Here is a 27,465-nt window from a genome sequence, read left to right as displayed (position 1 = left end):
CGTCGAGATTGACGATCGACCGTCGCGTCGCGGGAACAGGTTTGAAACGTGGGTTTCTAGATTCAGTGGTGAGATGGCGTGTGACTCGAGGTTCGATCGTCGGAGAAAGACAGCGCGATATGCGGCGAACGAGTCCGAGGAGGATGGAATCGGGTTTCGCGTCGACTCCGAACGAGTTGGAGAGTGGTCGAGCGTGTAGGCGAAGAGGGGCGCCGAATCTAAACCCGATAACGAACCAGCTGGTGGCAGTGTCGTCGTGCGACGTTTACGTGGAGGTACGACCTTCGCGAAAATCCATTTCCCGGTGGGCCACGGTCGATGATACGGAGGGTCGTGTGGGCTAGGACCTAGGGAACCGTCCTCGAGCTGAAGAGGATCGCGAGGAGCGCGGTGTGCTGGTGTGTGTGCCCTTCGCGAGATCCACGGATCAGCCCGGACCGGGTACGCGGAACTGCCAAGCCGAAAGGGAGGCGAAGGGAAGCGTAGCGAGGACTGTGCGCGCGGCAGAAACAAGAAGAAAAAAAGAATAGAAATAAAAACAGAAACATGCCGTGACCGCGCCTCGGTTGACATCAGGATGTACTGTAGATTCGAGGGAAGAAGTCGTCCGCGGCGATCGTAGCGCGAACCACACGATCGCGACGACAAATGTCGTAGGTACCTGGTTATCTGTGCTCAGGTGTGTGCGTGCGTGCGTGAAGAATCGTGTGTGCCTGTGGTGGCTGCTGCTGCTGCTGCTGCTGCTGCTCATCGTACCTGACCTGACCCAGGCCACCTGGACCCGACCACGATGACGACGAAGGAGCTGTACGTCAAGGTACGATCCGCGGCAGCAGAGCTTGAATAACGAGCCTCTCACACTATTACAGAGCACTCGGGAACTCTCGCGACTGGTGTAAAGTATATTGATTTTAGTTTCGGTTCTTCAAAACAGATATTACCGCAATGTCATTTCACAATTGTTAGTTTTCGGTTCTGTGTGCGATTGACAAACACGCCTCTGCGCCCATGGGTCGCAGTTTCACGGTAGCGTGGAATATTACGAAGTAACACGAGATATTCCGCGAAATAGACCCAATGCAATATCGGTGCCGAAGAGCCAAATCGAAACCTATAGAAGCCCAGAATCGATACATCTTACAACAGTCGCGAAGTCTTTTCAGCTCTGGATAACTGTTTCAGTCAGAACCGATGTGTAAAACAGTTCGGAACAGGTATTTCCGAATCTTTTTCAATCTCTGCCCACTGCCCCTCTGTTGACACTTCTTTTCTCATCCGACCACGACACCTGAGACCACCGTTACCTCGTCGTCGGTGTTACCAGCCTAGGCTCGCTCGAACACCACTTCCTGGCCAGTCTTGTTTTCTAGCTCGTCACTTTTGTCCTTCCATCGCGTTCTTCCCTTCGTTTCCAGACCACCGAGAGGAAAAACCGTAAATATTGATGGCCTCAGACTGTACGCGACACCGATCGCTCCGTCGTACGGAAAATATCCGCAGTTTACTGCGAGCGAAACAATTCATTTCGTTTGCGAAATGACTTTGAAAGGCTTTCGAAATTAATCGGACTCGTTGGTTTACGACAGACTTGCGGACTGCGTCACTTAGTTGCTTTTTATGTATTCTTTAGTGTGCATTAAAATTTGTTTAGCTTGTTAGCTCGTAAAAGTGTACAAGTTGCATGGAAGTATGCAGTCTGGTTATGAACGTTGCGAGGAAGTATGCAAATCGACTCCAGAAGATGTAAGTTCGCGACTTGAAGTTCTAGGGAAATCAGTGCTCGGACATTGGAACAGCTACTTATGCTGCTAGAGTGCATGCTCGGTGATTGGTACAGTGAATTGATTGAAAAGTTTGAAGTTCTTGGGTAATTGGTGTTCGAACAATAGCGCAGTTACTTTGCTATGCTATCGGAGTATGCAGCAACTCGTCCAATAAATCTAGCTTATGACATTAAACTCTTCACACATGATAATAAATTCAGAAGTCAGACGATGCAGAAGTTCTGATAATTCGGAAGTCGGATCATTCAAAAGTTCTGATAATTCAGAAGTCGGATCATTCAAAAGTTCTGATAATTCAGAAGTCGGATCATTCAAAAGTTCTGATAATTCAGAAGTTCTGCTAACTCAGGTGTCGGATAGTTCAAAGAACAGGCGATTCAAAAGTTCTGGCAATCCGGAAGTCACAGATATCCCAAAGTTCTGATAGTCTAGGCTTCGCAACACTCGTTCCGAACTTTCTTATCGAGCCGCGAGCCATCGGTTCGCTAGCATCTGTCTCCGTCGACGACTTTCCATGTCCGATGAGACGTAACAATTGACTTTTCTTTCGGTGATTGCCTCCTCGTTCGAGCTTGACATTTAGGATTGCGGCCGGAATACCGTAAGGTCGCGTCGGAGACCTGGGATTTTCCAGCGAAGCGACCAGAGTCCCTAGATGCAATTTCCCAAGGCGCAATTTACCGGGACGCAATTTTCTGCGAACGTTGTTATGGAGATCGACGGTCCTCGCCGACTTCCGCGCTGGATTTTCGAGTCCCGTGGAATGGTTTTGCCGGCCCCGACGGGTCTGGAACGGGTCCGATCGCTTCCAGTTCCTGGCAAATGATCGCGAATCGTTTCTAGGAACCGAGAGGGTTCGGGGGGGCCAACGTTTTCCGTGGGTTCTCGTGAAAGTGGCACCAGTCAGCCTGGTTATAGTTCCGCACGAGAATATCTGTCGCGGATGTTTAACGAGTCCCTATCGATTTTCTGTTTGCTCGCGGCACGCTTCGAATTATGTATTTCCTCGTTCTCTCGCGGCCCCGCGAGCGCGCGCGCGCGAATTCTCGCCGAGACTTTCCTCGCGCCGTCGGATGCAAGGTTAATTGTTCCTGAAAATAATTGGATAGATATCGCCCCAATTAGGCGAACGGCATGCATCATCGGTCGCGAGCGAACGTGTCTTTCTCAGGCTAGGAACAACTTTCACGCGACGGGCCGCGTCTTTGGCCTCCGATTCGCGATATTCCCCGAGCGCGATTGCGTTAGATTCTACCGGCCGGCTCACGAAAAATGATCCCTCTTCGAGCCATAAATCCGGTATGGCAAGCAATAATTATTCCACTCTCGGTTCAATCCTCTCACGACTCTCGGATAATTCTGCTCCGAAGCTGAACGATTTGCGTAACTTTAGATTTTCTTTAGAACACCAACTTGCAGGCTCTTCGAAAGAAGACGCTGGTCCGATCGAAATATCGAAAGATTCGTTGCCACGATTATCGACGTTGCGCCAGTCTATTTAAACTTTGCAAATGTCTCGGTTTGTAGGACGTTTCGGTGCGGCGATAAAAATAACGGCGGAGCGCGGTGCAAACAATCTCGCGATTCTTTTCGAAACAAAAATCAATAATCGTCGTCCGGAGGCTGAGCGCCTAGAGACCTAAATTCTCCTTCGAGAAACCAGACACTGTGCGGATCGTTGCAGCGAGTGCGTGACAGTTTGTACCGCGCGAGAAACCGCCCCCCTGTAATCGGGCGACATCGTCCCTGAACATGAAACAACGATACGTTGCCTGTATAATCGCCGGTCATTTGTTTCTACTTTAAATGTCGCGGCGCGTCGCGAAATTAATAGGATTAATGCGGCGGAACCGAGCGCGCGTCGTTCGGGGCCGGTTTAAAGGTCGCTTAATGTAGAAACCACGGCTAGAAAGTGACGTTTAATTGGACGGTGAAACTACGCGCGATTTTCCGGCGAATCGCATAGTCGAACGAATTAATAAAGGGACACCGTCTACGTTTCTCAGAGTCTCGGGATTTTGATGCGTCGTCGATCGGCCACGTTATTTGTCTTCTGATCGCCTAATCGACTGGGTATTATATGGCAAATGTGAGGGCATGTCCACACCCTGGACAGATTTGTCGAAATTCTAGAATGCGTTCATCTATCTACGAAATATTTCTAAGATTTTAAGGCAGACATTTTACGAGATTTTAAAGTAACAAGGGATGTTGATTAAAAATTGATCCATTGCGTCTTTTACAGTACTTTCTGAACAAAATAATTCATTGCGACACCATTCTCTCGCTGATCCTGTCTCGACAGTATTTATAGAAAATGGTACCCATAGGAGATCGTGCAATTACAGTCTGCGATACTCTTAAAAAATTTTGCAATATTTTTGAAAACAATATTTTATTTTTCCAAATAAATACCTCGTGCGACGAAGCGCCAGTTTCAACAAGAATCCGATGATCGATATCGCTTTAATACGACACAGAGTTCAGCTAATAGTAATTGCAGGTTGCGTAGATAGTCCCTGAAGAAGCGTGGGTGATCGGAATCAGATGCATGATAGAGATAAGTCGACGTTAGACCGGTGAGAACGAGGCTTACCGCGCCTCGAGCCTGCCCCTTTAAGATCGTATACGGCAGGCTCTCCATCTTGGCTGATTTGCTGCCTCGGGCAGGTGAACTGCGAGGGTTGTCCGAGGTCGCATCCATGCATTTTATGGAAGTGCGCCTTCTATAGGCCGCATTGATCCCTGGGACGGCGCCTTGTTTGCTTCAGTTTACTTTGATTCATATCTCGAGTCGCTGAAGCGTGGCTTCGTTAGGGATGTGAAACGTTCCGGGCTAATATTCATTGTTAATAGCACTGTATTCGCGTGCAGCAGCTTCTGCCCGACAAACAGGCACTTGAATGCGCTACTTGCATCACTGGTTTCCATCGCGATCGGCCGCTTCCTCGACGATTTACACGATTCCTCCAAATCCTCTATTCATTATACAGTATTTCTTTCGCTGGTCTTTTCGACATTTTGGTACGTATAGATTGCATGCTAAGATCATGATGTATTTGTCAAAATTTCAAAATTACAGGAAAGTACAATTAAAGAGGTAAAGAAATAAATTGTCAAGCTCGGAAGACTCTAAGTTCGTCCAATTATTGTCCAATTATTTGATTATTGTTTTCGTACCACTGTTCTCTTCCACTTTCCCTGATCTTTGAACCCTCGGAACCGATCTTCCTCCTCGACGAAGTGCTCGTCTCTCTTCCGGATTTCTACTTGCCCATCTGCAGCCGTGTTGCACCGCGCGAACGTGGCAGTGCGCGCGGAGCAATAAAAATTCGCGTTACGCAACGAACCGCAACGCGAACCGGAGTCCCGATCGCGCCTTTACGTTTAAAGGTAAGCCAAAGAGCCACATTCGAAACTGTTGCTCGCACGATCGGCTCGAGGAACGTGATCCGCGGAGGCTAGAGCTCCACCGGCAGCCAGTTAGCTCCCTTTCTCCCGAGGAGCAGAAGAAGAAGCAAAACGTCTTCGAATAGGTCGTTCTCCTTGCTCGCTTCTTCCCGCAAAACCAGACGGCGGGACTACGGATCCGAGATTCTGTTCCGCGTTCGGGCGATATTTCATCCCAAAGGTCAGAGAAGATTACTTTCTAGCCGGGAGAGCAACCCGTTGAAAATTAATTCGCCTCCGGAAACTCCCACGCAACCTCCCAAAATCACGCGCCCACAAATGTCAAGCGTTTCCCGAATTTGTATCGATACGGATACACAGTAGCGGACAAAAATTTCAGACGAGAAGGAGAAAAGAAAGGAATTATTAATATTTTATAAATAACATAAGCTATCGTGTTCTATCTTTAATTATAATCGTCTGCTCATTTATTTAAACAGTTACAAAAACATTTATGTTCGGTTTTGAACTTACTAGTTAGAATATATAACAGAAAAGTAAATCTATGTCACATTTCCATTGACAAAAGTTTAAGACTACAAAATAATAGAAGAAAATAAACAGAAAAAAATGGTTTTCAATACAAATATTTAGTATTTCGTCCAAAATCAATTATCTTTTATAACCTCAGCACATCTTTTTGGCATTGAATCTATTAATTTTTCACATTTCTCTACTGTAATATTACGGTAAATATTACAGAAATATTGTCAATATTGTTGACTCAACAATGTTTACATTTAACACACGAGCCTTCGAGAATTAGAAGGTCAAGCATTTATCTTCGTTATCCCAAAATAAGAAACTGATTGGAAAGATAGTACTTACATTACACGTGTATAATTGAAATCAAATTCGTCTTAAATTTTTGACCGCTACTGTATATGGGTGCTGCAATGGGTGACGCAGGAGAGCGTGGTTTTTTTTTGAAAACGGAGTCGTCGGAGAAATAAAAAATGGAAAGATCGTTTTATGAACTATTAGGTCGTTCGGAAAGTCGTTACGTTTTTTTCTTGGTGGAAATGAAACACAATAGATTACTAAACGAAAACTATTGCAAAGAATCGAACAAAATTTTTAGCAAACAAGACTTACTATACCAGTTGTCCAAATATATAATGATTATGCAGCTTAAGCGTGAAGTTGGCTGTGAAAAAATTAAGTCTTTTCTTGGGGAAAAACGAAATTACTTTTCGAACAACCCAATAGTTCTCTTCGGATTATAGGGACAAGATAATTCGCTCGAGGGCCGGTTCGCCTACGATATCCCGACTAAATAACCCGGCTAAATATGGCGCCGCGACTGCCCTTTTGTGCAGTCCCCGTGAAAAGCCAGGATTCCTCGGAGCAATCTCCCACGAACGCAGCCCGTTTCGCGATCTTACTCAACGGGGACGCACAACGTTGAAAGTTCCACTACGGCCGTTCTCACGGTCCCCGAGCTTCGCGATCTGGATGAGGATTGTCCGCGGTGTTCCGCGTCGTCCTGTAACATTGTCGCTATCTGCTTCACAATTAACGCGGATAATGATACAGTGGGTCAAGCGCGCAGGAAGTTCGCGAGATCTGGAACAGCTATCGTTTCGGTCCGAGAACAACAAAATCAAACAACGCGGCCTTCCAAAAGTCTACAGACTCTATCCAGCCATTAATTCTCGCTGAAAACCACTCCGCGTCATTCGAGTTTAGATGATCTCGCGAAATGATAGGTCTGAAGATCACGCTGAAGTGTTTGCAAATGGTGATTGAAGAGTAGCGATCCGGTAATTTGTACTGAAATTGCTTCGCGTCGCTCTCCAGTGTACAAGATGCTGCAAAACGAGAGAACCATAAATTTTACTGTATTTTAAACTAATTGGAGAAAACGATTGGAAATGCATCCTATTATTCTTTACAAACTTCCCAGACCTCTAAATAAAGCAGACAAATTTTCTGAAGATCTTTACCTAAACATTTTCTATTAAAATCGCGTTACGTCACTCCAATGGACTGTCGCGAGGCAAGAGATTTTATGGGATTTTAAAGTGTCCGGAGACATTGATTAAATATTCATGCGCCTATTGAATCTTGTTCAGACCGCTTTACACCATCGAAATGTACAGGACGACGCAAAGCCGGAGGTCTAAACTTTGCAGCATCTTTTAAGGAGCACAGAAGAATCGTCTTATTGGTCCAGTGACCGCATTATCTCCTTAAAATCTCTCCATACCCATAAAAACCCTCTCAAAGCCATAAATCCTAGTCAAATTAGCTTTCTGCTATAGCATAGAAAAATTCGCTAAAATTGCTCTAAGACCCGAGCAAGGTCGCCGATCCTCTCGATGCGCGGAGCTCGAAGATCGTCGAAATAGAAAGTGGTCGGCCCAAAAACTTTCCCATGCGACTCATCGTGCAAAATCGCGGGTCGTCTCTGCTCCAGCTCGTGGCCTCTCGGGGTCCCCATGAGAGGCGATCGCGTTCATTGTCGGCCCGTCGAAAGGGAAACCACCGTCGAGAGAGTGCACGGTGCAGCCGGCACGGGGACCGGGCGACGATTGCCACGCACGTGGAAAAAACCGTGTGTGCGGCGCGTAGGCGGGAAACTTGACCCGGTTATTCCCAATAACGGAGAACCCGGCGCCTTTCTCAGGAGCAACGGGTGCCGAGCGGGGCGTCGATCGATCTCGCGGCGACGAGCGCACGACGTCGAGCGGTCTCACCAAGGTGCACCGTTCTCGTTCCGACTGCACCTTGAATTCGTTCGCACGAGCACGCGATAATCTTCCTTCCCCTGTGCAAACCCCGGACAAGCGCGCTGGATCACGTACTACTCCACACGCCCCTGCGAACGCAACGCGTCGGCGAAATGCTCCGCGACCGTCGACAGTCGGTCGATGCCTGTTGGCGGATTCCATCGGATCTTGATCCACGGAAATATATAATTAGACCGTGTATCTCGGAACAAGAATCGTTTGCATTGGAAATTAGTTTCCTTCTCCGACCATTTGCATAAGCCGAGCGCGCTGTGTCGACGTTCTTAATAAAGAAGCCTCGAGCAATGATCTTAAGATCATCTTCAAGCGACGATGATCTTCGACAATTTTTTGACAACTTAAAAAATTAACGAAACTTTTCATCAATTTTCATACACAGTCTTTGACATTTCGAGATACGTGAATTATATTTTCGTTACATTTTGTGAAATAATAAACTTATTAATAATTTATTAATAAATTTGTGAAATAATAAATTCTGTTCTTCCTACAGTAAAATAGATCTTCCTATAGTTTAAAGGATCTACCGCTAGTTTCAGCGATGGGCGCTCTCGAACTTGCGCAAATTCTCGAGTCCCCTCGCGAACAAATTAGAACTGCGAAGTAGAACGTTCTGCTTGCACGAAGGGGTGTTTCGCTCCGTATCGCGGATAAAGACGGAAAATTTCGCGGAGCGAGAGTCGCCGGTTGTAGTCGTAGGTGTTCGCCCATTGTTCTCGGTTTCGTTGGGAGAGAACGAACCGTGGGGGACAATTTTTCTGACAAAGGGCATTCGCGATACAGGCGCGCGGGCCGCCATGGTCGGCGCAAATATTGACGCACGTTACGTGTGTGTCCGATGTTGGACGACGACGGATGGCGAATGTTATGTAAAATGTAACGAGCAAACGATCCCGGCACCGTTTCTCTGTCGTTTTTTTATTAAAGGTGACCGAACGGTGCAAATTTCTGTGCTTGCATCGCGCGGCCGCTCTCCTCCGCTCTTTTGCTTTATTACGTTAGAGTCTTAATTTTCAAGAGAAAGGTTTCCGCGTCCCGTTCCGCCGCCACCTTTGGAATCGATAAGCGGAGACAGAACGATCCCGGCCGGCCACGTGTACACGCGTTGCAAATTGCGCGCGCGGGAGGACGCGTCCCCCGGCCGTCGACGACCGTTATCAACGTCTGTTCGGAATGGGTGGCATCTTCTCTGGCAAAACTGATTCACGCACTCGCGTGCGGCCTCGCAGCTGTCTCGATAAGATTGCGGGCCTCGTCCGCTTCCTACTTTGGCGAGGAACACGGCACGAAACACGGCGAGCCCGATCGACGTTGCAACCGAAATCTAATCTGGTCGGCGCAATTGGGTGGCGCGTGTAACATTGTTCTATTAGCACGCTCTTATCGAGACGATCGATCGGACGATAAGAAAAGCTACCAAGAATCTGTCGCTGAATCATTTTTATTTTTGCAGGAAGCGGTATCTTGCGGGTTTCGTACACTCATTGTAGCTTAATTGCGGAATCTTCTGACGAATTCTGACTTTTTTATCTGCATGTTTAGTCGGCGAGAGTCTCGACGATGATTGATACAGTTGAACCAGCCGCACGGCTGTAAGAACGAACGACGTTGCGGATTGTTTAACGACACCGGGGCTCGGTAAAAAGTCACGCAGTTTGTACGCTGAAACGCGTCGTGGGTGGAACGCGACAGAAGCCGTAGGTCGGCCGGTAAAGCTCAGACACAACATGCAAGTGGTCTGCATTCGCATAGGCGCCAAGGCTACCTTGATATTCAGCAACGCTGGGAAGCTAGATTTTAAGCCGCCGTTCAAGTACAATCCAATATTTATACTTCCAGGAATCGTAATCCCACGCGAATACAATTTATCGTTTCGTTCCGTAATTATTGCGGATCTCTTATTTCCGGTGATGGGGTAGAAATTTGAAAAATTAAGAATCTCGCTAAGGTTATGTTTTTGATAGTATTTTCGCAGCGGAGTCGTTGAGAAACGGTGACCTAAGAGGGAACTACGGGGTTAAAGAATAGGTCTCGGGACATTCGCGCGGCAGACGCGTCTTTACATAAGTTCATGGGAGTCCGCGACCGTGTGCCTCCTTTCCTCCTCGCTTTGTCCGATTTAATTCGCACAGGAGAAAAAAAGGGAAAGTCATTCTCATCCGAGACCGATTGTCGGTTCGTCGAGCGGCCAGTCGGAGCCGTGTTCCGCCGTCTCCGATCACATTTTTCAATGAGCAAGCCGTGTGGGAACCCCGTCGCGGTTCCGCTTTTTCCGCGGGGCAAGCCATAACCGAGTAATCGTTTGCCCGCTATGTAACGTAGAAAGCATGGGAATCGCGTGCGCGCACGCGCGAACTTCGTAAATTGAACGAGACTTTAACCGAGGATTAATCATCAAAATCGTGGGAACTGATTTGTCGCGAGCCCCCGGCGAAAAGAAGCCTAACCAGCGGGGGGCAATACTATGAACGTGACGCGGGGAATTTGTATCGGCGCTTCGAATCGGTTTACCCGCTCGATTTGCTCGCGCGTAGGCCGCGGTAACCGCGAGAAGTCCTAAAGGCCGAAGCGGTTGGGAAACGACATAATTTCCAGGCGCACACCGGCGGACACCTCGCGCGTTACGCAATTTGATATCGCGACGTCAGCTTTCCGCGGTCGCGAACGAAAGTCTCTCCCCCGTCCCCGAATCCACGATTAGGCGTGTCGGTGCCGCGAATTGTCTTCGAGCGGACACACCGCCATTCTTCAATTCTTTTTTTCTCTCAGCGTCCTTCGAGCCGCTTGTTGCGTAACAGTTGACATACAAGATTAGATCGTGAGAGTTCACGGCTACTTTTCACTTCTTTACGAGCACGCGGACTTATATCGGCCGCCGTCGTTGTTCCCCGAGCGACGGTGTATGTACAGACCCGGTCGAAAATTGGGTCCCTTGGAACCGGACCCCGGCGTGTTCAAGGTGACGGTGGAAATGGTAGCAGTGAACTTTACCGTTGTCCGATATTTGTTCCCGATCACGTAACCGCTGTTTCGACGGCGCGTTTCTCGAGCGGCGACGACACGTTTCGGTTGTTCCGCGGCGCTCGCTGTACGCGACACCGTTCGCCCATAATTCCTGGGGATACCGTTACGCGATTCTTTCAACGTACTGGGAAATACTGTACACGCCCGCGTTCGGTCTATTTCCGAGTGCACGTACAGATTGCCCGCGATCAATAATCCCGAACGCATTCTGAATCTTAGCAATGCGGTCGCGCTGGCTGTGGAGAGGATGTCTCGCTTAGATGCGGGAAAAGATAGCCTCTCCGCGGACGAATATTTTCAGCTTGACGCGGATATGGTTGTCGATTGATTTTCAGGGAACAAATTGGATGCTCGCACTTTTTATTCTTGCTGGAACGCTTTACCACAGGAAATGACCGAGTCTTATCTTATTTCCACATTCGAGCAGAATAAAATCAGCTGTGCAAGCCTTTTCAATATTTTTCTAATCCATTTGCACAAGATAAAAGCAGCCGTGCAAACTATGTCTTTTATAATATTTTTTCAGTCGGTTTGCACAAGATATAATCGGCTACAAATGTTCTCTTCGTTTCAAAGGATTCTTGGCTCGATTCTTCGACTTCTCCTGCGTCCAAAATCGTGGCAAAAATGGCGGACGATTTTATTGCAATTCGTACGATAGAACATCGCGCCGTTAACGCGATCACCAATCGTGATTCGGCGTGTTCGCGGCCGCCGGAATCGATACGCGGTATCGCCGACCTCGTTTCCGTACGTACCGCCACTCGCGAAAATGGCGAGAAAAATAGAACGAGGAGAAGCGGGTCATCTTTTCAAACGACGCGAAAATTAGACGGTCGAGTAATTAACCCGTGCGGCGAGCTCGTCGTTCGTGACGTTGGACAACGTGCTTCGGGAAGCCATCTTTGCAGTCGATGATTCAACGACGGCCGACCCGCGAGTCTCCCACAGTGGCCACAGGTAGTTCCATTCAAAACTATCGCTCCTATCGCGAATTAAAACACAAGGACAGCTAACTCCGCCGCCTCGTTCCTATTCTTAGCTAAACTACGCTTCGGAGACATTGCACGGAACGAAAATATATTATTACGTTCATCGAACGCGAATGCCTTCAAACTAATTTCACGATGTTAAACGGTTCAACCCTTTGGACTGAAAATAATTTCTCAAATATAGCGAGACGATTTTGATCTAATAAATTATTTTTCTTCTTATATTTTGATAACAGAAAAAATGTTGTTCGTATTGAGTACAATGTGACACGTTTTTATAGGGGTTGAAAAACGCATCAAAGTTCACCAGGTTCGGTAACTCGTTGATACTGTAATATCTTTTCGAATTTTTATGAAAATTTAGAAGACTTAGTGGATTTAGAAGATTTAGTGGATTTAGAGGTTTAGAGGTCTCGGAAGGATCAAAGGTGCAAAGATCCCGTCAAATCGTCCCTCGTCGAATCACTTTGACTTCCGCTGAACCGAACGGCGAGGCCGTTGGTCCCATTCCCCCCGACACGTTCTCGACCGCCCCTCGATTGAAATCGACCAGGGCTGCACGATGATCGAAGGGTGTGTGTTCTCCAGGGTGGTAGGGTGTGGGTGCCGCATCCGGAGAAGGTCTGGGAAGGCGCGGTGCTTCTCGAGGACTACAAGGCGAAGCAGGCGAGCCTGAAAGTTCGCACGAACGACACGAAGCAAACGAAGGTTCTGAAGATCGCGTCGGACACCGATCTGCCGCCCCTGCGGAACCCGGACATTCTCATAGGGGAGAACAACCTGACGTCCCTGTCGTTCTTGCACGAGCCGGCCGTCCTGTACAATCTCCAAATACGTTTCCAGAGGCATTGCATCTACACTTACTGCGGCATCGTGCTGGTCGCGTTCAATCCGTACAATGAGCTTCCAATCTACGGGAACGACACGATCTGGGCGTACAGGGGACAGGCGATGGGCGACCTCGAGCCACACATATTCGCCGTTGCCGAGGAGGCTTACACGAAGCTGGAAAGGTTCGCGATTATTTTTGTCGACGCGTTCACTGGTCACGTCCGGGTCTGTCGGACGATTCTTGCGGTTTTTTTGCACTCGAAACGGTCGGATTCGGCCTGAAGGTTAATGCATCGGGCGAAATAAAAATGGACTACACTCGTTGCTATTTCAAATGCTCCCAATAACTGCGACGAATTGACGATAAGAATACTTACTTAATTATATTTAATATTTTTATCATTTTTCGTTCGATGTATTTACTTTCAAAAAATAAGACGAGGTATCGCTATAATATTTCTGGCGTCGCTCGTTATACGCGATTACGAAATCGTCCAAGCTGTGGTAAATAGTTAGGGCAACTGGGTAAATCGAAAGAGAAAATGCGACGAGATGCCTGGTCTTTCCTGGTCAGCAAGAGCCCGGGACGAGTGAACGTGTCTGTTCGCGGCCGATTTGCCAGAGATCGCCGCGTTTAACGATTCTCTTCGAATTGAACGCAGGGAGAGCCACGATCAGTCGATTATCGTGTCCGGCGAGTCGGGCGCCGGCAAGACGGTGTCCGCCAAGTACACGATGCGATACTTCGCGACCGTCGGCGGCTCGACGACGGAGACGCAGGTGGAGAAGAAGGTGCTCGCCTCGTTGCCGATCATGGAGGCGATCGGGAACGCGAAGACAACGAGGAACGACAACTCGTCGAGGTTCGGCAAGTTCATCGAGATACAGTTCAACAAGCACTATCACATAACCGGGGCCAGCATGCGGACCTACCTGCTGGAGAAGTCGCGGGTGGTGTTTCAGGTAACGAATACCGTGTAGCGTGTACGATGCGCGATAAAGGCCCGGGGCGGTCTCTGTGTGTTTCTCTGATGCCGATTACTATAAACGAGCAATTCCCTAGGCGAATGAGGAAAGGAATTATCACGTATTTTACCAAATGTGCGCAGCCGCGTCTCGCCTACCGCACTTGCATCTAGGTCATCAGAATCAGTTTCACTATCTGAACCAAGGATATAATCCGTTGATCGACGGTGTCGACGATCTGGCGTGCTTCGACGAGACGATCACCGCGCTCACCATGCTCGGTTTCACGTCTAAACAGCAGGACGACATGCTGCGCATTTTAGCGGCCATCATACATTTAGGCAATGTTGATATCAGAAACTCTGACGTGCAGAACGCGAACGTCAACGACACCGAGGCCAGCTACATTTCTGTAAATATCTGATCTTGATCGGTCCAGGCGGTCGAAAGGCGTCTGACCTCCTCCGTTAACAATGTAGCTACCTTCGCCCCCCCCGCAACAAGGCGGAATTCTTCCATCGCGAGTGCAGGAGAATTGGCAATCGGGTTCGCGAAAAGAAGTCCCAATTTCCACCGCGCATTCCTTGACTAAAGAGATCCGGCAATTTCCTTCTTGCTAGAACCGCCGTCTTCCTTATCAAAGATGCTGCGAGTTTCGAGAAAAGGGACCAGCAATTCCCTCCGCTGAGCGGCCTCTATCTCTCCGCGAGTTCCTTTTTTACCGTCGGCTCCGCTCGGTGGATCAAAGGGACAGCTTTCCCGCGCAGCCCGTCGAGCTTTTCCTACACCCGAAGGTGTCAATATCTGGACTCTCGCGCGAACAATGAAGCATTTATTCCACAAGGAAGTCAGACGCTTTCGCAGCCAACTGTGCTCTCCACGACTGTTTCTCAATATTTCCGTGTTGCCTGGTCTTCTAGCCGTCGGACAAGCATCTCTTGACGATATGCGAGCTGTTGGGCACGGACCCGAAGGCGTTGCGGAAGTGGCTGTGCCACCGCAAGATCGTCTCGATGAGGGAGGTGTTTCTGAAACCGATGAACGTGGAGCAGGCGATCGGTGCCAGGGACGCTCTAGCGAAACACATCTACGCGGAGCTGTTCAATTGGATCGTCACCGGCATAAACAGCTCGCTGCAGTCGCAGAAGAAGCAGCAATGGTTCATCGGTGTGCTCGACATCTACGGGTTCGAGACGTTCGAGGTGAACTCGTTCGAACAGTTCTGCATCAATTACGCGAACGAGAAGCTGCAGCAGCAGTTCAACCAGCACGTGTTCAAGCTGGAGCAGGAGGAGTACCTGCGCGAGGAGATCGAGTGGACCTTCATCGACTTCTACGACAATCAGCCTTGCATCGATCTGATCGAGACGAAGCTGGGCATCCTGGACCTGCTGGACGAGGAGTGCAGAGTCAGTAAGAACTTCTAACTTCCGGTCTGGGTCTAGCCGAGGCGATTTGCTGAAGCGATTTTGCTCGAACGAACAGATGCCGAAAGGGTCGGACAGTTCCTGGGCGGAGAAGCTCTACGCGAAGTGCGGACGATCGAAGCACTTCGAGAAACCGCGGTTCGGAACTTCCGCTTTTCTCATACATCATTTCGCTGATCTGGTGCAGTACGAGACCATTGGCTTCCTGGAGAAGAACAGGGACACCGTGATAGAGGAGCAGGTCGATGCACTTAGGAACGGTGATGTGCGTTCACGTAACAATTTGAAACTTGTCTAGTGTGTAATAAATTCGTAAAATTGCTTAGGTCTGGCTCCCGGAAGAGTTCAGAGATATTTTACGAGTTTGTCGCACTTTGTCCATTCTTGCCACAATAGGGACTTGTACAAGGTTGAACAAACCTTTCACGAGTCCATCCATGTCAAACGTGTCAATGCTTCGCTAAGGGATCTGTGAAATTTCTTTCAGAACAAAATATTGAAAAAGCTCTTCAGCGATGAGGATCCCAAGCTATCCGTACCGTCCAACATCAGGGTGAAAGTGTCTGCTCAGAAACCAGCGCCCGCGACTCCCAAGCAAAACAAGAAAACGGTACAGAGAATTATTCTTCTTGTTCCTAGTCAATTTCGCAGGAATTACATCGTTGGAATTTGGTTTCCGCAGGTGGGATCTCAGTTCAGAGACTCCTTGAACATGCTGATGTCGACGTTGAACGCTACCACGCCGCACTACGTGCGCTGTATCAAGCCGAACGACACGAAGGAAGCATTCGAGTACAACCCCGTCCGAGCTGTTCAACAGTTACGAGCCTGCGGAGTGCTGGAGACGATCAGGATATCTGCTGCCGGGTTCCCCAGCCAGAGGACGTACGGAGAGTTCTTCCTCAGGTACAGGTGTCTGTGCAAGTTCAAGGAGATACGACGCGATGACCTGAAGGAGACCTGCAAGCGGATTTTGGCGAGGTTCGGCCCATTTTTATGCTAGCTGGGAAGGGTTCTAAGCGTGGTTGCGCAGACTCTTAGAAATGAATCTCACCTGTGCAGATACATCAATGACGACGACAAGTTCAAGTTCGGCAAAACGAAGGTGCTCTTCCGGGCCGGGCAGGTTGCCTACTTGGAGAAGCTGCGGGCGGACCGACAGCGGGACGCCTGCATCATGATCCAGAAGACGGTGCGAGGTCTGATCTGCCGTAACAGGTACAGGAAGATCCGACGGGCCGTGCTGGGTCTTCAGAGACACGGCAGAGGCTACATCGCCAGACGGAAGGCTCGGGCAGTGAGAGAAGAGAGAGCCGCGATAAAGATCCAAGCTCGCGTGAAGGGCTGGCTGAAGAGGCAGCGGTACCTGAAGATCAAGCGCACAATTATCGGCATCCAGAAGTACGGCAGAGGCAAGATGGCGAGGGAGAGATACAGGAGGATGAAGGACAACGCCGCTGCGATCACGATCCAGCGGTTCTGCCGTGGCTACCTTGTGAGGATGGCTTGCAAGAAGAAGCTGGAGAACATCGTGATCGTGCAAGCCTGCATCAGGAGGTACCTGGCGAAGAAGGTGTTCAAGAGGCTGAAGGCGGAAGCTAGGAGCGTGGAGCACGTGAAGTCACTGAACAAGGGCTTGGAGAAGAAGATCATGACGTTGCAACAGAAGATCACCGAACTGGTACGTTCACAGTGGCGTGCGTAATTATGGATCAATGTAACTTTTTACATTGCTGCCGATATCGAAACAAAAGCTTAACAAAACATCGTACATGTATATTTATATTTTCTATTGCTTCGAATATAAAAATATTTTTCCAACCGAGTCTTGTACGTTTCTGTTAGTCGAAGGAGAACCAGTCGTTGAAAAACGTCCAGAACGAGATGATGGAGCTGAAACACAAGCTGGAAGTCCTGAAAGCCGTGGACGCCGAGAATAAGAAGCTTAACAACATCTTGTTGGAGAAGGAGAAGGAACTGGAGAAGATGCAGGACACTATCAAGGCCGAGAGAGACGAGAAAATGGATATCTTGCAGGTGAGAGAAATCTTCGATACGTTTCATCGTTCTCTTGATAAAGGAAGTTGAAGATGGTGCTGAAAATCCTGCGCGTTTCAGGACAAGGAGAAGAGTACACAAGAGAAAGAACAACGTAACAAGAAGCTCGAGGAGGAACTAGAGAGGCTGAAGAAGGAGCTGTCCACAGTCACGGAGAGGATGAAGACCAACCAGCGCGGCGCCGAAGAGAACTTGAAGCACCGGTTGGAGCAAGAGAAAGACCTGCTGCTGATGGATCAGGACCAGGACCGCGACGCCTACCAGAGGTTGCTGAAGGATTACCACGAACGGGAGCAGTACGTGGAAACGCTTGAACAAAAGTTGGCGATGCACGCACCGGCTCATTCCCGGTCCCTCAGCAATGCCTCCAGCAGCAGCGGACAGATCGTATCCACGGAGCTTCCGACGGACGATCAGAACGCGGTATGATCTTTTAAGAGCTAGCTTGAGACCTCTAAAAGCTCGCATTTCTTGGTCGAGTTCTTTGACAGTAGCAGCGACCTTTTGCTAGAGAGTGTTCCCAAGTTGTTCATTATTTCTTAATCTTCCAGGATTTTGGTTACGGATCTGTACGATCGACAGCCTCCTCTTCAACGCCCTATTCAAGGGTGGAAACGATCGACTGGACTCCGCAGCGATCGGATAGTCCGCCTGACGGAGAGGTACAACATCAGAAATCGCCTCCAGAAACAAACGGACCAGCCCACGCGCCCGTGGACGTCGGTCTCGTACTGAAGCTTCAACAGAAGCTGAAGGATGTGGAGAAAGAGAAGGGAAGATTGATCAGGATGGTCGAGGATCTGGAAAAAGACGTCCCCGAGGAAACCTCGACGACTCAGGACACGTTCAAGGTAATGCACGAAATGGGGATAAATTGTCCAACCAATCCTCGAACAATTTCGAACGAGGATTGACGGCAAGTTTTCTGCTTGCAGCTCCAAGAACTAGAAATGGAGAACGCCCAGCTGAAGAAAGACTTGCGTACTCTGAGGGATAGCGTGGCCTCGGCGGGCCTGGCTGGTGGAAAAGAAACTCTAATGGGTAATTTATTAGCATTCGTAGGCAGGCAGGTCATTTACTATATCTGTGATAGATTCTACAGTAGAAGGTTATAAAACCTCATTCGGTAGAAAATGTAGCGTTTAGTTTGACAAAGATTGTAGAATTAAGTTCCGCACGAATTGAAGAGTTTCGTTTAATAGGTATACTACATATTATTTTGTTTTCTACGTTTTTATTTACTGTAACAAATACAAATACAGTATACGTTCGTAGCTCGCCTATTGCTTTCGCAACCTTCCGCCCTTCACATAGCACGCTTATGCACCGCTTAAGCTACTTTTAAAGACTTTCTGCTTCCTATCGCTGTCTCTGCATGACTTTCGGACTGTAGAAATTAAAATTGGACTGCATTAATGTGACAAGAGTTTTAAGGAATGCTGCAACTTAAAAGCCACCCGTTACACATCGCTCTGCATATCGTCCACTGCTTATCGCTTATCATGCTATCGCAAGATAGATCGGAAGCGGGTTATTTGTTCGACTTGCTTTCAAGTCACGGGATCATCCGACATCGATCATGCGATAGTACGATCAATTATTTCAATTTCAGAACAAATCGCCGCACTTCAGGAGGAGCTCGAGAGACGGCGAGAAGAGTGCATACAGCTGCACAGCGTGCTGGCGGACAACACGCGTGGGATGAAGAGCCTCGGCTCGAACTATGGCCGGGACGTGGACATCATCAACGAGGACGGTGAGCTGGTGCTCGCCTTCGAAACACAGAAGAAGATCAACAGGTAAATCGCGTTCCCCTATCGCCGACCGATCACGTGATACACTTAGAACAAAGTGCAACGGTGTCTAATCGTCCTTTTGTCCTTTGTGCATGCACCTTCGATTTTCAGTAGTCTTAAGACAAACCGAAAGGCCTCAAGAGAGTGAGTTCAGCTGACAATTTTGCCCGCGAATAGTCGCCGATCCGCTTAATGCTGTCGATTTCTTGCACTGTTCAATCTGCGGACGCCAGTGTATCATTCAGTTTTCATAACAATCTGACTCATTGCTAGTTTGAAGAACTGCGGCTGTAACACTCATTAAAGGGAGCTGTCCAATTTTGATCTGTGTCTGTCTAGCCACCTTGTAAAGAAAATACCTTGGCATTTAAGTCCGTACTTGACGTACGAGAAAGATTAGAAGTCCTCGATAACGTAGCCTAGAACACTTTACCTACCGGTAATTTTGTAATAGTATCAGCACTTACGAATATCTTAAAATAATCGTTTAAGAACTATATTAAGCTTATGTCAAGGATGTATATATATATATATATGATCCATGAAATTGTTTAGATCGATATAATGTAATAAGTACGAAATCGTCAATATGAGACCGACTCGTCACAGTGCAACGAGTTAATTAAATTATGCTGATCCTGGTTTATATCTTGAAAAAGTAACATGTTTACAGTCAAATTATTCTACCAGACACCGTTCCGAATTCGACAACTCTCTCCATAGTTGCGAATCTCTTCCTCCCTTAACTCTCGATTGAACAACACGTAGTTGAAGTGCGATGGCGTCGGGTAGTTTCATCCTTTGTGTGTTTCCGCTTTGAAGACAATTGGAAGACGAGCTGCAGATGAAAGAGAAAGGCTGGAGGGAGCAAAGGAACGAATGGGGGGCGGAGATCGACCGACTCCAGGAGGAAATCGAGAAGCAGCAGAAGCTGCTTTCGGTGAACCTCAGCAAGTCGCCGCAGACACAGGCCGAAGCTTATATGCAGCACGAGATCGTCAGGCTGGCGACGGAGAACTTGGTAAAAACGAATAATTATTGAAACGACCTGTTACATTACTCCTGCAAATCGTGGCGTTTCAACGACGCGTTTGAATTGACAGGAGCTGCAGGAGAAGTTCGACAAGATTGCGGAGGAGTGCAGGAAGTTCAAACGGCAGTTGAAAATACTCGCGAAACGTCTACAAGACGCAGGCTGTAAGTACACGATCATTCTGAGTGCGTATGAAAATTGCAGAGGACGTTTTCAACGAGAAAATTACGAAGTCAGAATCGACGTTCCTCTGCAATTATCATGCGCGGTAATGTACGTATAAAGAACCTTGCTGTGTCTGCGAGTTTGAGCATCGGTATTAAAGTTTTGTGGTGTTCGAATGCTTGCGAAGATGAGGGAGACGATTCAAAGGAACATAGGGATCGCCCTTACGCTTCGAGGGGTGCCGGTGAGTCTGTGGTCCAGTGTTCACTGTCATCGTACTTCTCGCAGACCATAACTCACCCCTGCTCACAGCTCAACCATTACATCTTCGACTACTCGTGCGAACGATTAGATAATACGAAACTAAACTGTTCCATGTTTCTGTCCCAGTGCCAGATACAACGGAGCCTGCGAGCGATTCCGCGATAATGTCTTCCACTGGGAACTCTGCCGATAATGGTAGCAACATGCCCGTCATTAGGAAGAAGGAGAGGGACTACGAGGGTATGTTCGAGTTCAGGGAAGACGACATCAACGTGATCATACGTCACCTAGTCATCGGTGAGTCTATCATTAAACAGTTTAGAAGAATGAAATTACAGTATGATATAATTCGTTTTGTGAAAAGAGGATAAAATAAAAAAATATTCTCGTGATGCGATCGAACTCGGAGCCATCTTGAACCTTTACAATTTTCATTGCAGAATTGAAGCCGAGAGTCGCGGTGACTTTGCTGCCCGGACTGCCGGCATACATTTTGTTCATGTGCATCAGGCACACGGACTGCATAAACGACGACCATAAGGTGCGTCGGTTGTTCACGGCCTACCTGAACGCGGTGAAACGCGTAGTGAAGAAGCGCCAGGACTTAGACTCGAGCGTTTTGTGGCTAAGCAACACCTTGAGGCTGCTGCATTCTCTGAAACAGTATTCCGGAGACAAACCGTTCCAGATAGAGAACACACCAAGACAAAACGAACAATGTCTGAGAAACTTTGATCTAAACGAGTACAGAGGGGTGATGACTAACGTGGCCCTCTGGATCTTCAATTGCATCATAACGAACTTGAAGGAGAGGATCCAGGCGCTCACAGTTCCAGCTCTCCTCGAACACGAGGCTATAACCGGCATAACTGGTCGACCAAGGTCTTCGTCAGTGGGCGAGGAGCCAGAGTCCACGCAGCAGAAGTTAGACAAGCTCCTGGATGAGCTCACCTCCGTCTACAGGATTCTACAATTCCACGGCGTCGACTCCGAGATCATTGTTCAGCTATTTAAGCAGCTGTTCTATTTCATGTGCGCTAGCGCGGTAAACAATCTGCTTCTGAGGAATGAGCTATGCCAATGGACAAAGGGCATGCAGATCAGATACAACCTCAGCCATCTAGAGCAATGGAGCAGGGATCATAAGCTAGAACAAGCCTCCGAAGCTCTTCTGCCCATCATCCAAGCCGCTCATCTCTTGCAGGCTAGAAAAACGGACGCGGACGTCGGTTCAGTTTGCGAAATGTGCAGCAAACTCACCGCCAATCAGATCGTCAAGATCCTCAACTTGTACACGCCAGCAGACGACTTTGAAACCAGGGTCCCAGTCTCGTTCATCAAGAAAGTCCAAGAAAAACTGAAGGAGCGTGGCGAGAACATCGAACAGGTTAGTGCGAAATATTATCGAATTTTCCTCATTACAGATATTGTTCATTCACTTGCGAACACGCTGAGCCATCTTTAATAGCAGATGAATTCATAAAAAAATTGGCTAACAGAATTTTTGGCGCAGCAACGTTTCTTCCAGTTACCACTTTGTTAACATTATGCAACAAGAGAATCGTTTGTCTGTTTCAGTTGCTGATGGATCTAAAGTTCTCGTACCCCATAAGGTTCCCGTTCAATCCGTCGGAGATTCGATTGGAGGACATCGAAATACCGGAAGTACTTCATTTGCCCATGCTCAAGAAGGTGTAATCATAGCTGCGAAGAAAACTTAGTGGCCCCGCTGCGCATGTAACTTTTTAGTTCAGTAACAAGTAACCAAGCATAGCCTATTTATTAACGAAGAGAGAAAGAGAGAGAGCGAGAGAGTTGGGAGAAAGATGAAAAATTGGAGAATGCATCGAGCGGGTCATCGATATCACGTTTTATATATTTTTTTTTACTCGAGTAATTTGTATTTTACAAAGCATAATTCCTGTCCGCGCGATGTACAACGTCGACTCAATGAGAATAAGTTTCGAATGGCTGACAGATAAATGAAGAAAGGGAATCAAAGAGAAACAATGTTTTTCGTTTCGTTGTTGGTAGTGGTGTAATCGAGGACGGTCGTCGATGGAAATATCTCTGTTGGGGCTTGCACTTTGCATCGGAATCGTAAATGGACATAGTGAGACATGAAGTGCCGAAAATTCTGTATCCCCAATAATACAGAAGTATTGTTATCAAGATTAAAAGAGTTTAATGGTACGCGTTGTTGTCGTCGATATTGTAAGTCTATCGAATGTTGCAAGACAGAGAACTTTATTGCACGGAACATCCGGTAACCCGTTGGAGATCTGTATTTAATTGTGTAAAAAGGAAACGGCAAGAGAGAGAGAGAGAAAGAGAGAGAGAGAGAGAGAGAGAAATATGAAGTTATGTTTTAGGAGAGACATTGTATATTTTGTGATACGAGAAAGATTAATTACGAGGTCGGTTTCCCGCAGACCGAGGGCAAATGGGCGAGAGAGATCCGAGCAGGAGAGAGAAAGACAGAGGTATATATTATTGTTATAATATAATTTATAAATATGTACAAGCGATTGTATTCTGTGCCATTTTATTAGTAGAGATTCTAACAAAATTCTGTTTTCCTACGTTCGTCGATCTGCGTTTGTGTTTATGCTTTAAAAAAATTATTATCGAACACACTCATACACCGACAAACTCCATAGTGAAAAATCCCTCCTTCAAAAAGAAAGAAATCCTATATCCTGGGGAAAAATGTGTACAGGAAGAACTCTGTTTGCGCGAATATACCTTGACTCGATGTCACAAATTTCTTTGTTCCTACAATGAAAATAAAAAAAAGAAGTCGTTGAGGAAAAGGAGAATGTGTTCAATTGAAGATAAAGAAAAGCTGAGAATGAATGAAGACGTGAGAATTGGTAAAAAGCGAAACAATTTATTCGCATTGCATCGTAGCATTGTTGTATAAATTATCTTTGTGGTGAACGGACAAGAGAAAAGTCAAATTGACAAACTAGATTTAACGTCTAAATTAGAATTATGAGTGAAGTTCGATATAAGAACCGAAGAGTGAAGAGCGAAGTTAATTATAATTAAGTTCTTTTCCTGGCGTAATTAAATGTGAAAACGAAAGTTAGTTTCGTTAGGCTGCGTCCGTGACGTCGGTCGGCGACCGTATGTCGTCGATTTTCAGGATCATCTTCACAAGCTGCGTGGCCAACAGGATCTGCTGAGACTTGCTTGTCAGGGTCTCAATCACGTTTTGGGCTTTCATGTCTGCAACATTAGGCAAAATTTTTAGAACTACTTATTTGACTAATGCTCCATGGAAAGAACGTTTCAAAATCTTTTTAAAAACGAAGTTTGTCTTTTTTAGCAAATAGATTGCAGGCTAAATAGGTTAGCTACGTATACAAAGATTAATAGTTTAGTACTCACCATCAGAGCCAAAATCCAAGCAATCAATGCCAAGGGCGGAGTTCTCCTCTTTCACTTGGCGAGACTTGATCTTAGCCAAGGTGTCCACAGGAGAAAGACCAGAGTTCTCAGCTAATGCCAATGGAATAGCTTCCAAAGCTTCAGAAAAAGCACGGAAAGCATACTGCTCCAATGTGCTAATTTTATTTGCTTCTTTAGCACAGGCTATGGCGCAAGAAATCTCAGCTGCACCACCCCCATATAAAATCTTCTGGTCCTTTACCAAATTGCGGACTGTACAAAGCGCGTCGTGAATCGCTCGTTTTGCTTCTTCAACGATCTATAACGAATGTATTTCATTTTTATAAGAATGGTGACGTTGCAGTCACTTAAAAATCTCCATCAAAGTCAACTCTATGTTATAGTCATGTGTGGTTGTAGCATTGAAAGAATAGAGTTCAAATCGATGATGCGAAAATTGAACAAACAAATATTTCAATACATTAATTTTGCAAGGTGTCTGGTCAGTAAGGTATATTAATAACACCGCTGAAATTCTCCTTGCCGAAAGTACATTATAACAAAACGATATACCACTTACCACTTTAGTACCGCCGCGAATAAAAATGGTCACGGCCCGGGAATTTTTACATTGCTCGATGATGAGCATTCGGTCTTTAGTTGTTCCGATAACCAACTGTCTGACAATACCAGCGTGGCCAAGCTTTTCTGGCGTTAATTCCTCGAACCGAGGAACTATACGACCACCAGTAGCGATGGCAATTAGCTGTAAAAATTTTAATTTACTTTAAACATAATCTTTGGTCATAAAACCACGGCAAAAAACTCTTCCGTCGCAAGTTTTTATCATTTGGAACATTTTCGAACAAAATGGCGGATCTGACGATACTTACTTCAATCTCAGGACCACCGACCCATCTAACGGCAGGTAACTTGTTCTGCAGAAGAAGATGGTTAGCTTCGTCGTCGAAACCCCATTGGCAAATGGCAAGAGTTGCTCCTGCATCCTTTACCATTTTCACCATTTCCGTAAACTTTTTCCGCTCATACTCCCGCAGAGCCTTGTAGTCATTGACAGAGGTAACGTCCAACTTATGTTTCGTTTTTGGTTTTGGTGGTTCGAACGGACATGTCAGAATCGCCAGGCGTACATCTTCCAATTTCTGTAGCATGAAACACGTTTTCCGCATGTATTCTTTAATTTAATTAAGTCATTTTTTCCGTAAAAATTATTCTGGTTCAGCTCTCATAATCTTATGATCATTGAAGCCACTGCAAAGGCTATAGATAATTGAATAATCACTTTCAGAGATACGTCCACTTTTTCACTGACTTTCGAATGATAGCCAGAGAACCAGCGGTTGAACTCAAAGAAAATAGATTAAACAAATTCTCCGAACCTTCACCCTTCTCTGCAGCATTTTGTCATCATTAGAAAAAGTGAATAAATTTATTAGACATAATTATTTAAGTAAGAAGCTTCTTACCTTGGGCATCTGGGGATGACTGAAGTCTTTGTCTACAACCACCCCATGAACTAGAATAGTATCTTCCAGTTTACCCCCAACTTTTCCTTCTACCTTAATCAACTCAAAATTCACATCCTTTGTTTCTGGGTCCAAAACCGCGAACACAGCATCCACAGCTATTTCTGCCATCTGTCTGTGACATTTATTGACACTGAAAAAGAAAATAAACAATATATTGTCTTATCTGTAATTGTAGCAAGCATATATAAATTATAATATTAATTACATTTTTGACCCAAGACTGGTCATGGCAATATTGATATAAGCCTCCCTATTTTTACTGCCTTCAAAGGTATCAGCAATGGTTTTCAAATGGTCAGTGGCACATTTGGCTGCCATTTCAAAACCATCTGCTATTCTGATTGGATGGATTCCCTTATCCAACAATTTCTCAGCTTGTTCCAGCAAAGCACCAGCCAACACAACTACTCCTGTTGTACCATCTCCAATCTCATCATCTTGGGATTGGGACAATTGAACCATTAGCTTGGCAATTTCATGGTCCACATCCATGTTTTTCAAAATTGTTGCACCGTCATTTGTTACTGTAACATCTCCATCAGCACTGATCATCAACTTGTCCAGACCCTTGGGTCCCAAGGAAGTTCTAAGGATGTTGGCCACATTACGTGCAGCCAGAATATGCGACTGGAAATTATAAATAATGGTATAAACATATATCCTTGAGTAGGAAACGTTCTTAATTAAAAAAAAAAGAAATTATTACTGGAATAAAAATAATCTTGTAACTGTGACTCAGAGGATGAATAAATTTCGGAAGTTCCATCAGGCTCTCATGGAGTTATATCTCCTTTTATGGTCAAAAAGGAATAGACCAGTAAAACAATCTGCATTTACTTTATCCTCTTTCCAGAAATTAAGAATAATGAATAATTTCCTGGGTATAATTTAAAATAAAAATTTTATCTCTATAATTCGAGCTACATTTTCTCATGAATATCTTTAGAATGAATTGCCAAGCCCAGAACGCCGCCATTGCTACATGCTTCACGTGGTCGGTCCTTTCAGATCTAAATTTCCAAACCTGATGAATCCACGATCAGAAATTTTGTTTATAAAACGTTTAATATTTTTGAAGACGTAAGATAAATAATGTTAATTATAAAGATTTAATTTACCTTGATAGCATTGGTGCCGGTTAGTCGTTTTTGTTTGTGTTGATCGCGAAGAATAATGAACGGTCTTCCATACTCATCGAAGGCCACAGTGCCCGGAATCGCGTTCATTTTGCTAGCAAAATACTCGCGAACTATTTTATTCTAAACAAAGTTCCCCTTTTCGGAATGTTCGATTCCACAGGATCGACGTTCGCTTGCGGTCGAGACTTACACGACCATCTTGTTGCCAGAAACCGGATGTTCACGAAACCGACCTGCCATCTATTCTCGAATGTCTGTAGTAACTACTCCTGCACACATTTCGTGCTCGCTAAGTTGGTTCGCACATCCCCACTACTTTTATTAGTTTCGATGTGTGGTTCCATTTCTCGCCACCAGGAGCGCTATCATCGCGGACAGAACCTGCGCCATCCAGTGGGTCAATTATTTGCTTTTTAAGGTAGTTAATTTAAATGTTAGCAACCGAACAGTAACAAAATATCAAAGATAATGTGATTACAAACGTGGCGGTTCAATCTTTAGTAAAGTTTCAGCACATTTACAGCATATAGGCACGTTTGAAGTTTTGCTTCGTTATCCGTTGGCGGAATTTCATACATCGCGCGATTTCACGCATAGACATTTACAAATTGCTTCACATAGTTATTATTATCAATGAATTATTTCAGCGTGAAAGTGACTTATTGTTCGGAAATTCTATTCGATTTTGTCGGATCGAAAAAATTAGACGTTGAAATTTCTTTCTTTTCTTGCGCTGGTGGGACCGTTGCATAGCGCGATTGCGCAGTAGCATTGTGTCCCATAATTCACGCGGCAAATCGTAATAGAAACGCGGACTTCTGGCTCTTTGGAATTTGCAAA

General features: G+C 46.3%; 2 protein-coding genes across 3 annotated transcripts; one reads left to right on the top strand and one right to left on the bottom strand.

The window, feature by feature from the left end:
* Window positions 1-264: 264 nt before the first annotated feature.
* Window positions 265-23,240, top strand: Didum (dilute class unconventional myosin). 2 transcript variants are annotated; one of them, XM_078196689.1, is made up of 20 exons: window positions 265-817; window positions 12,592-13,016; window positions 13,497-13,797; window positions 13,898-14,212; window positions 14,721-15,209; window positions 15,286-15,492; window positions 15,715-15,837; window positions 15,910-16,208; window positions 16,290-16,908; window positions 17,073-17,264; window positions 17,346-17,708; window positions 17,837-18,136; window positions 18,221-18,326; window positions 18,898-19,084; window positions 19,904-20,102; window positions 20,185-20,278; window positions 20,467-20,523; window positions 20,670-20,840; window positions 20,984-21,930; window positions 22,122-23,240. In XM_078196689.1, the coding sequence occupies exons 1-20, from the start codon at window positions 791-793 to the stop codon at window positions 22,239-22,241; spliced, it is 5,541 nt and encodes a 1,846-aa protein (XP_078052815.1). In that variant the 5' UTR covers window positions 265-790; the 3' UTR covers window positions 22,242-23,240. The 2 variants fall into 2 exon arrangements, with proteins under 2 accessions (XP_078052815.1, XP_078052816.1); XM_078196690.1 differs by lacking the exon at window positions 20,467-20,523.
* A 173-nt stretch (window positions 23,241-23,413) lies between these two features.
* On the bottom strand, window positions 23,414-26,885 carry Cct5 (chaperonin containing TCP1 subunit 5). The gene is made up of 7 exons (XM_078196691.1): window positions 26,605-26,885; window positions 25,692-26,113; window positions 25,424-25,616; window positions 24,830-25,099; window positions 24,517-24,702; window positions 23,937-24,255; window positions 23,414-23,774 (listed from the first exon to the last, which is right to left on the bottom strand). The coding sequence occupies exons 1-7, from the start codon at window positions 26,710-26,712 to the stop codon at window positions 23,641-23,643; spliced, it is 1,632 nt and encodes a 543-aa protein (XP_078052817.1). The 5' UTR covers window positions 26,713-26,885; the 3' UTR covers window positions 23,414-23,640.
* Window positions 26,886-27,465: the final 580 nt, after the last annotated feature.

This window comes from Augochlora pura, chromosome 3 (assembly GCF_028453695.1).
Source record: "Augochlora pura isolate Apur16 chromosome 3, APUR_v2.2.1, whole genome shotgun sequence".
NCBI classification, from domain to species: Eukaryota; Metazoa; Arthropoda; class Insecta; order Hymenoptera; family Halictidae; genus Augochlora; species Augochlora pura.
This window is presented reverse-complemented; position numbering and strand designations above follow the sequence as displayed.